Source organism: Vigna unguiculata, chromosome 7 (assembly GCF_037176805.1).
Source record: "Vigna unguiculata cultivar grain cowpea cultivar isolate G323 ecotype 2 chromosome 7, ASM3717680v1, whole genome shotgun sequence".
Lineage (NCBI taxonomy): Eukaryota > Viridiplantae > Streptophyta > Magnoliopsida > Fabales > Fabaceae > Vigna > Vigna unguiculata.
The window spans coordinates 8,122,230-8,136,741 of NC_140798.1; the positions used below are offsets into that span (position 1 = coordinate 8,122,230).

A 14,512-nucleotide genomic window follows, 5' to 3' on the forward strand; every position below is an offset into this window, starting at 1 on the left:
TGAATATCTCTAGTTGTGGTTTGCTAGATGAACTGGATGTAGATTCTTAAGAATCGAACCAGTATAAAAATTTTGTGTGCTTTATCTCTTTCTCTCTATATCTTGTCATAGTATAAATGCTCCATACATTAAGCATCAAACCATACTATTTCAATTGATTCAAAAGCAAAGGTTTTTATCAAAACAATTTCAAAAGTGCTAAAACTGGGTAAAATTTGTTAATACCAATTCACCCCCCTCTTGGTTGTGAAATATTGGTGCATCAATTCTAACATGTGGCACCAGAGCTGGTTAGTCGAATCCATAGTCGACTAGATCTTGACAGATGGCCAATATTTCACAGACTTTTTCTGAAGGGGCTTCAATAAACAGACCACCCTTATTTTTTGGAGATAACTATCCTTTCTGGAAAATCAGAATGAAGATCTTTTTAGAATCAGTTGATAAAGGTGTATGGAATGCTATTGTTAATGGTCCATTCATACCTACAAAAATTGTGGAAGGAAAAACTATGCCTAAAGATTTCTTATCTTGGACTCTTGATGAAAATAAACGTGCTCATTATGATGTGAGAGCCAAGAATATAATCTCATCTGCACTAACATTGGATGAATTCTATAGGGTATCAATTTGTCAATCCGCCAAAGAAATGTGGGATGTGTTAGAGGTAACTCATGAAGGCACGGATGAAGTCAAGAGAGCTAGAAAGAACACATTAATCCAGGAGTATGAAATGTTTAGGATGAAGGCTGAAGAAACAATCTATGATGTGCAAAAAAGGTTCACTCATATTGTGAATCATCTCATAGCCTTGGGAAAGGTCTTTGAAAAGGAAGAACTGAATATCAAAATACAGAAAAGTCTGAATAGAGCATGGCAGCCTAAGGTCACTGCAATTTTTGAATAAAGAGATCTCACCATAATGAGTATGGCAACCCTTTTTGGAAAACTAAGAGAACATGAATTGGAACTTGGACGTCTAAAAGAGGAAGAGGAAGGAGAGAAAAGGCAAAGCATTGCATTAAATGTTGTTGCAGAAATTGAAAGCAGAAGAAAGCCAACAAAGATAAAGAAACAACAGATCAGGAGGATGAAAATTCTGATTATGAGACATTAAATCTGATGGTAAAACGTTTCCCAAGATTTTTGAAGTACAAAAATAAATCTAATGCAAAATCTGCAGCTGCAAGAAATAGAAGATTCCCTTCCAAGAGGCAAGAGTCATCATTTAGCACTCCAACATGTTATGAGTGTGGCAAATCTGGTCATATCAAACCTGATTGTCCAATTCTCAAGATCAAAAAGAAATTGGAGGAAAAGAGTGAGGCCACAAACAAGTCCAAGAGAGTGAAGAAAGCATATATTGCTTGGGAGGAAAATGACTCCAGCACCTCTAGTGATTCAAGTGAAAACCATGAAGAAGAAACAAATCTGTGTTTGATGGCTGATACAAATTCCTCTGCCAGTAGTGTAAGTGATCTTGAATCTACTGATGAAATCTATGAAAATAGGTGCTATCAACTACTTGATGTATATAATGAGTTCAATGAAGAGTCTAGAAAGTTGCAATACTCTAATAACAGACATAAAGGTGAAAATAGGTGGCTTGAAAATAGATTAAAACAACTTGAAACAGAAAATGAAGAGTTGAAAACTGAGCTTGAAAATATTGAAAAGCATAAAAGTGATAATTGCAAAAAGAGTGTGCTTAATTATGAAATTTGTTCCAAACAATTAGAGAGAATCAAATATCTAATGAGTACCTTAACTAGATTCCCTCTAGGAAGAAATTATCTAGATGCTATGCTAGGTTCCCAAAGAAGTGTACTGAACAGAGAAGGCATAGGATATGCAGAACACGAGAATCAACTTAATAGTCGACTAGAGTCAAGGAAACTCATTAACATGAGTAAACCATCTTCTATTGTATGCTTTTACTGTTGCAAACCTGGTCATACATCAAATAAATGCTACTTTAAGAATCATGGTGTTCCTGAAGGTAAATATAAATGGATAGCCAAGAATTCAAATGTTTTGTCTAACATGAAAGGACCCAAATTCAATTGGATACTTGCATCATATGTTTAAACTGTCTTGCAAGGTTTGGGAAAAGCCTAATAATCAATGTGGTATTATTTTTTGGGCTGCACAAGTAAAGAAAAGTTCCAATCATTCCCTGCGTGAGTAAAACAACTTTTAATACTTTTTGATGATGTTTCTTAGGACATAAAAAATAATCTTTTTGCACTAAAAGTGTTTCCTACAAATACAAATTGTTTTGTTGCATCTATGTTGTTATTCTTCAACATTTTAATGAATTAGGCATACTTGATTTCACATTTACAGCATAAAAATCTACATCAGATTTTACCATTCTGCAGCAAATAAAGTTGACTATCTAGTTAAATATCGTTTTCATACTGCACTAGATTTGTCACAACTACACCAATTTTTCTATTTCTGCATTACATAGTCGACTCATTAGTTAACTATTTTTTCATACTGCATCAGGTTTTCTCATTCTGCATAAAATAGTCAACTTGCTAGTTAATTAGTCACGTAATTTTTTGTATTCCTGTGTCCAAATTCGCACCTATTCGACTAGATTAATAACCTAGTTAACTATTTCTACAACAAACTTGGTTTGGTAAAGTTTTTGAGATAACTTTCAAATTAATTCCAAAAGTCATAAACAACACTACCAAATACCTAAATAAGATCAGAACCCTAAATCCCCATTCTCTAATTGTTTTCAAAACTCCCAATCTTTTTAAAACCCTAATCTTGAGAAGTTGTAGTAAGTTACCTATATTCCCTTTTCACTGTGTTGTTGTTGTTCATCCTTCCCACAACCTTCATATGCGTTTGAGGAAGAAGAAAAGAAATTTGCCGCTACCATTGTTGATGATGAGGAAGGATCTCCACAAGCTGAAATGTCTGATTAATGGGATTGTAATCTTTCTATCTTTCTCCTTTTGTTCTCATTTTGGCTTAAATTGGTGTTAACATGTACACTGCATGATCTAGTTTCAGAAGCGTAAATAGGATATCTCTTTTGCCTATATGTTGTATAAGCTGAATGTTGCATACATATTTTGTATCATGTTTTTCCTTGCTATGCTGCATCTTTTTCTGAATAATTATTTGTGGTAGTGATATTGAATATGTCTCATAGTTTGCATATTTTTTTACTGTCAGCCCCTTATTTTTCTAAATGTTCAAAAAGGGGGAGAAATGTGTGTGTGTTGTTTCGGTGTTTGTTCCTAGGGGTAACCATGCATCTAGATTTTGGGATCAAGATTGTTCTTTTGTGATTGATTGTACTTAGAGCTAATATGATAAAATTTGTTGTATTTGGTTTTCCCATTAAGTCCATGTTGCTCTTTTCTTTTTACTTGATTTGACAACGTTGCTTGTACTTTGATATTTCAATTTCTCTTATCCCCGTCTGCTGCATTTTACTTTGATACCATATTATATAATGACATGCATTCCATAGTTATGACATTCTATGATTTCATTGGCCTATTCATCATATAGGGGGTTTCAAGTTAGAGGGAGCAAAGGAAGCCCATGATTTTGAATGCTTTTAGCTATATACTTCATTGAGATTGACTATTTTCTGCATTGTTTTTTCCCCCTGTTTTTGATCATGCCCAAAGGGGGAGAAAGGTTTGTTGTTCTATGCAAGTTTGTCCATCATCAAAAAAGGGGGAGATTGTTGCTGATTAAGTGTATTTGAAATGTTTTTGATGATGTCCATAATAGCATGACAATGGTTAACATGACATGTATGTGATAATCTGAAAATGTTATTCTGCTACCATGTGATAATTTGAAAATGTTAATCTGCTATCCCGATAGTTGACTAGCCAACTAATGTAGTCGACTAGGTTCGTGCCTGATAGCAACTGTTATATAAAAACAGTTTCTGCACTTCCCGATAGTCGACTAGCCAACTAATGTAGTCGACTAGGTTTGTGCCTGATTGCAGCTGTTATATAAAAACAGATTCTGCACTTTCTGAAGCTAAATTTGTTCAATCAAAATAAAGAAAGAGAAGTGTGAAACAGGTTCTTGGAGCTATCTTGGAAGGTCCTCTTGAAGAATTCTATCAAAACACATTCAATTTTGACTTGGCAAGCAGAAGAAATTTCAGTCTTGGAAAAGGTGTACTCAATCCATTTTGTAGGCTTTGTTCTTGTGTTTTGATACAATTTGAAACTGTTTGTTTTGGTTATTTTCTGTCTAAAGCAAGTGTGTGTGATAGTCTTGTTGTTGTGTGGTTGTGCAAGTGTGTGGATGCCTTGCGTGTGTGTTCCTTTATCTTAGAATTTAGATTTATCAAGTGTATTTGTAAATCTTGAAATTCTTGTGATATAGTGAATATCTCTAGCTATGGTTTGCTAGATGAACTGGATGTAGATTCTTAAGAATCGAACCAGTATAAAAATTTTGTGTGCTTTATCTCTTTCTCTTTATATCTTGTCATAGTATAAATGCTCCATACATTAAGCATCAAACCATACTATTTCAATTGATTCAAAAGCAAATGTTTTTATCAAAACAGTTTCAAAAGTGCTAAAACTGGGCAAAATTTGTTAATACCAATTCACCCCCCCCTCTTGGTTGTGAAATATTGGTGCATCAATTCTAACAATTCTTGAGAAAGTGAGAAGTTTTTTATTTGCGGTAATTGGGTTATTGGTATAACTATTATTCATATTTAGAGAAATTCTTGATATTCTTTCTAACATCAATTCATTTTGTGGGAACATGCAAAGTCAAAAGTTATTCATAATTAATGTTGTCAGAATAAAAAAAAAATGTGTTGAAAGTAGATATTCCAAGTTGTAATTGAGAAACCAAAAGTAATTGCTTTCTTTATAATTAATAACTTGGAAGAACACAAGTTTCTTTATTTCAGAGTAATAAGAGATTGTTTCCTGGAAGATTAACTTTGAAAAATTTGAGAAATTTTCAACATTGTACAAAGCTTCTTGAAGAAGCTATGTAAAGTTTTACAAAATAAAAACATAATAGGCTTTTTGCAGAAATGTTGAAAAGTTTTATTTGTTCATAATTAATGCCTCAAAAGAGCAAAAGTTTATGGAAGTTAAACTTTGCAAAAGGTGAGAATTTTTCAAACATTCTTCAAGAAATTACGTAAATAATTGTGATAAGATAGAAAATTATAATTATAAATGATAATACAAAAGATTACTGTTAGAAGGATTTAATTATGCAGATGTATCACATTGAGACACAAAAAATATTTACTTTCTTAATATGCCATAATTAGTGAGAAAGACATATCAGAAGATGGAAAACTTTCTTAAATTTTGAGAAGCATGAGTTGGCAATGCATGGAGTCCAATAAACACTATTTCTTTAATAAGTAATGATAGATAACTCAAGTAACATTGGAAGAATGAAAAGTTAATTTTGATTGTTGTTAATATTAATTACTTTCTTGGAAGAAGAAAAAGCTTCTTAAAGAAGCTACCTTAAACTTAAAAAAAAAATTCTTATGTTAAGTTAGTATTTTATGTAATAGATTTTTTTGTGTGTGATAAATACTTTATATAATAAAACTAACTAAACTTAAATTTTAAAGTTCATTATTTATTATCGAAATTACAAATTCTAAAGAAATTTGATAAATAATGTGAATAAATTTAGATAATGTGAAGAAAATGATATATTGTTAATCATTTCTGACTTAGGTATGCCATTAATTACCTTCAAAACATGTTGGAAGATGATCTTTTTTTTAGTAGTGTAAACCATCATATATGTTGGAATACAAAAAAGGTTTATCATTGTTGCAAATATAAATTTCTTCATCATTTTCCAAATTATATTTAAAAAAATTTGAATTACAAAAAAAACCTATTGTCAATGATACGACAATTTTGTGTGTCATTAACTACATCAATGAAATTACAAATATTATTAAGTGTTATTTCAAAAGTAATTACTTTTCAAATTTTAAATACAAAGAGATTTCATGAGTTGGAATTGGAAAGGATTTCGTAATACGAATAAATTTTGTGGTGTAATTGTAATTTTGAAATATGAAAAACATTAATGACGATAAAACATTTAATTTCTAATATTAATCTAATTTAATTTAATTTATTTAATTTGTAATATTTATTCAATTCAATTTAAATTTATTTATTTAATTTATAATAATTATTTTTAACCATTAATTTCATTCATAGATTTTTAGTTCATATTATTAAAGAATATAATGTGATACAAAAGATTCATATTAATATGATATCTTTAAAAGTTGAACAATATTTTAAAAAGTTCTTATTATTTATTTTTGTTCATTACTTTTATTAAAGTTCATAACTAATATAAAATATAAAATAACAAAAAATGACAGGTTACTTGATATTTTTGAGAAGATAATAAACTACATATATTAAAACAATGTAATGGTAGATTATAAAGAGCTTTTACATGCATGCTTGCTTTTCCACTCTCAACTTCGAAAATAACAGAACTTTTCTCCTTTAGTGAATGAAAGACATAACATTTTTTCCAGCCACGAACTATCTTCATAGACGTTGCTGTTATCACCAAATTACGTTGGACTTCGCCTAGTGATTCATGGCGCATAATTGTTGAAAGTCCACTGTTGCAAAAATACCTCATTAAGTATTTTTTTATTGCATATCTTGCACTTACACGAGTTATTAAATAACAAAGATTATGGTTAAATCAATAAATGTTAAAAAATTACTTTTAATAAAAAGTTATAGACTCACATATAAATACACTCAAATATAAATTCTCATTATGACTTTTCCAACAATCACAAATGTACAACCAACATGATGGTTCACATTGATTGCATATCTTTGGCAATTAAGAGAATTCCTACACTTACGCACAATTTATTAAAATTTATTGCGTAATATATGATTAAATTAAATAAATTTTATCAAATGAAACCTTTTGAATAGAAAAAATAACTTTAGATACAATCATTATATAACATTTCTCAAATGAAACATTTCAAACAAAAGTAATACATACATGTTGTGATGTTGTGTTGTAGAAGAGGTAAAACTTGCAGACAATAACTTTGTTGTTTTTTTTCAAACAGTTGATTCATCTAAAATAAAACCTCCATTCAACATACCAAAAAAGAAATACAAAAATTCTTACTTTGATCCAGCAAACAAAAGAACAAAAATTTCTACCTTTGTTATATTCTTCAAACACTTCATCCATCGAGAAACTTGAACATCATTCATCTGAAAGAAAACCTGCATTGATCACAAAAAAAAAGCCATACATAAGTACTAAAATCTGTTTGAAGAAGAAAATACTCTAGAGAAGAAGAAAAATTTCTACCTTGGTTGTATTCTTGAAACAGATCATCGATTTAGCAAAACTATCCTTCATGACAGAAAAAAAACCAACATTTGTTGTATTCTTCAAACAGTTGATTCATTTGAAATAAAACCTTCATTCAACAAACCAAGAAACAAATATGAAAATACTTTGATCTGACAGACAAAAGAACAAAATTTTCTACGTTTGCTATATTCTTCAAACACTTCATCCATCTAGAAACCTGTACATCATTCATCTGAAAGATAACCTTCATTGATCACAAAAAAAAAAGCCATACATAAGTACTAAAATCTGTTTGAAGAAGAAAAGATTCTAGAGAAGAAGAAAAGCTTCTACCTTGGTTGTATTATTGAAATAAATCATCAATCTTCCTTCATGACAGAAAAAAAGCCAACCTTTGTTGTATTCTTCAAGTAGTTGATTCATATGAAATAAAACCTTCATTCAACGTACCAAGAAAAAAATACAAAAATACTTTGATCTGGCAGACAGAAGAACAAAAGTTTCTACCTTTGTTGTATTCTTCAAACATTTCATCTATCTAATAACTTGTACGCCATTCATATGAAAGAAAACTTTCATCGATCACAAAAACAAAGAGAAAACAAAGAGTCATACAAAAGTACTAAAATCTGTTTGAAGAAGAATGGAATTAGATGGAAACATAAGATGAAAATAACCGAAAGCTGAGTAAAAATAAGATGAACTTCACATATCACTTTCATTCTGAAACCAAATAAATCAAATCTTGGTCATGACCCATCTTCTACTCATTTCATTCATCTGAACAAAAAATGAAAACAAAAATAAAACAAAAATAAGTAGAGATGTGAAGATGCTAGTGAAAAACATCGAAAAAGCTGAACAAAATCGAGATCTGGGTAAGAAGATGAACTGTTTGCTCGAGAAAGCTGAAAAAAAACCAAGATCTGGGTAAAAAGATGAACTGTTTGGTTGAGAAAGCTGAAAAAAATGAAATCTGGATAAAATATGAACTTTACATACCACTTTCATTCTGAAACCAAATAAATCAAATCTTGGTCGTGCCCCATCTTCTGCTCATTTCATTCATCTGAATAAAAATGAAAACAAAAATAAAACAAAAATAAGTAGAGATGTGAAGATGTTAGTGAAAAACATTGAAAAAGTTGAACAAAACCGAGATCTGGGTAAGAAGATGAACCGTTTGCTTGAGAAAGCTGAAAAAAACCAAGATCTGGGTGAAAAGATAATAAGAAGATGAACTGTTTGCTTGAGAAAGTTGAAAAAAACCGAGATCTGGGTAAAAAGATGAATTGTTTGGTTTAGAAAGCTGAAAAAATGAAATCTGGATAAAATATGAACTTTACATACCACTTTCATTTTGAAACCAAATAAATCAAATCTTGGCCGTGACCGATCTGCTACTCATTTCATTCATCTGGAAAAAAAAATTAAAACAAAAATAAGTAGAGATGTGAAGATGTTAGTGAAAAACATTGAGAAAGCTGAACAAAACCGAGATCTGAGTAAGAAGATGAACGGTTTGCTTGAGAAAGCTAAAAAAACCGAGATCTAGGTAAAAGGATAATAAGAAGATGAATTGTTTGCTTGAGAAAGCTGAAAAAAACTGAGATCTGGGCAAAAAGATGAAATGTTTGGTTGAGAAAGCTGAAGAAAATGAAATCTGGATAAAATATGAACTTCACATACCACTTTCATTCTGAAACCAAATAAATCAAATCTTGGTCGTGACCCATCTTCTACTCATTTCATTCATCTGAAAAAAAAAATGAAAACAAAAATAAGTAGAGATGTGAAGATGTTAGGGAAAAACATCGAAAAAGTTGAACAAAACCGAGATTTGGGTAAGAAGATGAATTGTTTGCTTGAGAAAGCTGAAAAAAAACCGAGATCTGGGTAAAAAGATGAATTGTTTGGTTGAGAAAGCTGAAAAAAAAATGGATAAAATATGAACTTCACATACCACTTTCATTCTAAAACCAAATAAATCAAATCTTGGCTGTGATCCATCTTCTACTCATTTCATTCATCTAAAAAATAGAAAAAAAAAAGAAAACAAAAATAAGTAGAAATGTGAAGATGTTAGTGAAAAACATCTAGAAAGCTGAACAAAACCGAGATCTGGGTAAGAACATCGAGATGAAGAATCGAAAAAAAGCAAAAATAGAAATAGATCTTAATGTTTGAGTGCGAAAGTGAAAGATGAAGCTGAAGACATTTTGTCCGCAATGGTGTTATCTGTGAGTGAGAAAGAGAGAGAAGCTGAAGAGGTTTGAATGTGTGAGAGTGAGAAAGAGATAGAAGAAGCTGAAGAGGTTGAGATGAAAGAGAAGAGTTTTTTGTGTGTAGGATACAGAGGGTGAGAAGAAAAGAGTGAGAGATTTTGTTCTTTTTTATTTAATTTTTGAAGGTTCAAAATTCTGATATTGTGACAGTTAGCATTTTTACCTCTTGTAGAAAAAAATTTGAATAGAAGTGAGTCAGAAATAATATTTTATTGAAGAAGTTTCCATTTGTTAGTTTAGAATTGTATATAGTATTGGATTCTCAAGAAATAAATAATTATGAGTATACCAATGTTTTTATGAGAATTACTCAACTACCTAATCACTCCCAAAGTAACTTTTGATGTTCATAATGGATCATCAGAAGTGGAATATGGATCCATATTCTGATATAACGAGATCTAGTTTTATGGTTGTAGGTCCAATTTAGGCCCCCAATGTTTGTATTGTTTGTTAAGTTTATTAAGATTGATATTTAAGGCTTATAAGTACCTCAATCATTTCATAATTTTCTTTTATATATACGTATTGCATGAGTAGAAGGGGAACATACTCAGTGAGAGTTATACGGGATATTATTGGGGGATCTTTTGAAAATTGACATGTGGATAATTTACATTAATATCTTGAGGAGATATTTAAAATATAGATAATCTTCTATTCTGATGTAGAACTCTTAATATTATACAAATACATATTTTTGTAATATCTCATGAACAATTACAAAGATGTAAATTATTGATATATATATTACAAAAAAAAATTAATTTCATCTTTTTATCAAATATTAATTATTGAATATAGTAGTCGGGGCATCACAATTTACCTTAGTTAGATAAGAGGAGAATTGGATACATGTCAGCCTAATGGACTGACATATATACGGCTAAAGTCAATTTTGGTCGAGTTCGAGGATAATGTGGCCATATAGAGTGTAGGAATGATAGTGCAAGGAAAATGAGAGACTTGTAAGGTTTGATGGATAATATACACAAGATGTGTTAATAACCTACATATATGAAATTTATGAGTGTTTCTTTTACCCGGACAACTTATAAGCATGATATAATATTATATTTCAATAAGAAAATGATACAATAATCATTCATATTATATGTCCAAATTAAAATACACATATAAATTTCAAATATTAATGTCCATGAAAATTAAATATATATCTCAATAGTTTTTTTATTACCTCAAAACTTTAGATTGATTTAAGAAGGCCTTTATTCGTAATGAACGCTTATCTTCCATATGCGATTAATCCACAAAAGTACCTCAAAACGTAATTTTGATAAACATACCTTATAATAGAAATAAAACTTAAAATAAGAAGGTGTATATATTTTTTGTATTATAAATGTTGTACGCATTTCCTTTTATAGAGTTTCGAAGATTTTTGTGTAGACAATATTTTTAGTTGTGGTATTGACATTTCCACATTCGTCTAGAATTAGGATTTCAATCATTTATTTGTCTTGACTCTAGAAACAACAACATAGAGTTGTCCATGTGTAAATACTAAATGTGGCAAGTAAAGTCCAACTCTTGTAAGAGATTGTCCTTGACTCTTATTGATTTTCATTGGAAAACATAATGATATTGAGAATTGAATTCTTTGAATTTAAAAGGCAATCCAGAATCTAAAGGCACTAAATTCATTCTTGTTATAAATATCTCTTGTCCAATGTTTTTTCCTATGATCACAATAGTATAAATCACATTTTTGCCTAACTCATTAACTTTGCAATGCTAGGAAGACCAACCCTTGACATAAATTTACATTAAAGCACACATCATGAACACACCAAATTGTAGAACCAACACCAATTCTTATGAATTCCACAAAATGAACAATATCATCCCAAATTAGAGTGTCCATTGACGTGCTAACTGGACCAGGTTGTTAAAGGAAGTGATCATCACCACAGCTGAAAGATGGATAATCTCCTTTTGGAATTTAAGATTAAACTTTTGCACTAAGGGATTAAAAAAGTTCACCTAGTGACGTGAGAGGTGCTGCTATCTGTAACATCCCTAAGGAATATTACCAATTTAAATAAATAAATAAATAAAATAAAATAAAATGAAATAGAACGTCACGATAATATTAATCCCAAACGCGGGAAAGTTTTTCAAATATTTAAACACACGCCAAAATTATAAGATAGTAATAATAATGACGTTACAATTTCCAAAAATCCATAATCATAAATAAAAACATCATAAATATAAGATGAAAACTCCTAGCTCTAATCCCCAAGCTAGCCCTCACTCCGTCGCCTGAGCGTCCTCAGCATCACCTGTATCCACATCTGCTTCTGTGTAACGAATCACACGATCATCGCTATACACAAACAAAAAGGGTGAACTGAGAAAATAAAAATAATACACACACACACAAACACACACACACACACACACACACATATATATATATATTAGCATCAGATAAATCATACACCCGTCTAGTTCAACCTACTTAGTTCTTGGCCAAGACCTTAACCCCAAGGCTTTATAGCCTTCAAATCACACATATAGTTAGCCTTGGACTCGGGAATATGATGCTCACACGAACCTGCCCGCTCGTGGTCCTGCCTCTATGAACGTCCCCGCTCGTAGTCCTGCTCTACGGACCTACCCGCCCGTAGTCCAACACATGTGATCCACTAGCCTCGTACCGCCCCGCACGTGGCATCTCTCAAGCGTGAGCACGGAACATACGAACCTACCTCGCTCGTATCCCCACGCGAGAGTAACTCGATATGAACCTCCTCACTCATATCATCACATGTTAACCACCATCCATGAACCTACCCGCTCATGGCACATCATCTCCCAACCCAAGTATAGCATCATTGCTAAAAAGCGACGAACACAAGTCATAAACTGCTGGATTTTCGCCCGGTGCGACACCTAGCGCCGCCAGGCGAAACTGGTCTAGACCGCCTAGCGGTACCTTCCCACTGCCAGGCGCCAACGCCCTCCAGCCCCCACTATTTTTCAGTCACCGCCTAGCGGAGCTCACCTTGCCGCTAGACGCCACGCGATGCAGGGATCCCTCCTGCAGTTCCTATCGCCTGGCAGCCTGCTGCTACCCGCCAGGCACCATACCAAAAGCTCCATGCTGCTGGTTTTGACACCCAAATTGGTTGGTTCTGAAATCTAGAATGCTCTACGATGTATTGCACATTTGTTTTATCAGAGTCTGTTAGTTTCCAGCCATTCCACCATCACTTTCATTCTCCTATCAATATTAATCACCACACCAGTACCCAAGGTACACCATTTGCTACCTAAATACCATTGTTTAGGAATAATATCACACCTCTTCACAACATACTTCACTCACACTATACTGCCATGAGTGTTGTCCCACACAATATTGCATAATCACATGTCTTCTATTTAAGCTTACAAGTCACTAAGGACACTTAAAGCTCATAAATCATAATCACAGATATTTAATAACACATATGCAAGGTACTATGCTTCCAACACCTGAACTATTAACTAATGTTATCCTTCCCTCTTTCTTTCCTTAACACGTCTATCAACAACCCATCACATAGTCATACCATCATACCTCTTTCCATTTCCATACTCACTTACATAAGTATATTATCTCTTAATGTGTCCTCCTTTAATTTCCGATATCACTCACAGCCTCTTCCCTCACGACCAACCAAAATCAATGCAACATTGTGCCACTGCCCCTGTCATCGCCTGGCGGCACTTAGCTTGCCGCCAGGCGATACACCAAAACCCAGAAAAAACCCCAGGCTGCTGTACCCACAACATGCTCAAAACGTCCAGGACTCAATTCAGCCTCCAAATTGAATACCACACAATAATTCTCTCATGGTTTATCCACCCAACTTCCTATGACATTATTTCCCCTAAGTTGCACATATTATGCACCACAATAATTCAAATTCTGATTCTACCGATTCCAAAAACCCCAACTCCATCCATGGTTATTCATAAAGAGTATTCCCAAAGCACCATCAGGAACCCCAATTCTAACAGTTTCATACTATTAACTCATAGCATCATACACAAGATCACAATCAGAAGTCTCCATGACCCCTGCGCACCCAGCAAATCCAAAGAAACACGCGAACAACGTTGCGCCGCCGGGCAGATCTGCTTCGCCGCCAGGCGGTTCATGGCAGAATCAAGAACAAGGCACACCTCTGATGTGCCGCCTGGCGGCAAGGGTTGGGCCGCCAAGCGATTTCTGGGAAAAATCTAGAAACCCCAATAAAACAATGCAAACAGAATGGAAATCATACAATTGCGATCATACAAGGCTCAGTATAAGGATTACAACTAAAAACACGCAGAAACAACTCCCCTTACCTAGAATTTGCTTCAAATTCGAATTTGTGTGTGTGTATCTCTAATCCAAAAGCTTCCTTGCCTTTGCTCCCACTCCCACGATGGTTTTTCCTTCTCACTCCCCCTCTGCAATCAATCCCAATTCACTATAATCCTTCTGTCCAAGGTTCACACGCAATGCAACACCTCTCCCTTCACTAATTCGCTCCCTCTCTCTAACTTATTACCATTATAATTACTCGTTTACTCCACCAAAACGAAAATTACCATAAAAGAGGCTTAATGGCTATTCAATGAATTTTAATCTAGGTTTTCTGGCCTATTAGACAACTAGGTTACACTTCCCTTTTGAAATTCCATGCAAAAAAAAAAAAAATTAAGCCAAAAAGAGAGTTTAATTTGGTTCTTAGCAAGGCTTAAATCCACAACCTATCAATCACCAAATCAAGAGCATAACCAAATCAACCAATTCATATTTGTGATAACTCCTACAATTTTAGGAT

General features: G+C 32.7%; 1 protein-coding gene across 1 annotated transcript; it reads left to right on the forward strand.

Moving 5' to 3' along the window:
• The first annotated feature begins 325 nt into the window (after nt 1-325).
• Nucleotides 326-2,088, forward strand: LOC114190451 (uncharacterized). Its single transcript, XM_028079339.1, has 2 exons — nt 326-886; nt 1,051-2,088. The coding sequence occupies exons 1-2, from the start codon at nt 326-328 to the stop codon at nt 2,086-2,088; spliced, it is 1,599 nt and encodes a 532-aa protein (XP_027935140.1).
• The last annotated feature ends 12,424 nt before the right edge of the window (nt 2,089-14,512 follow it).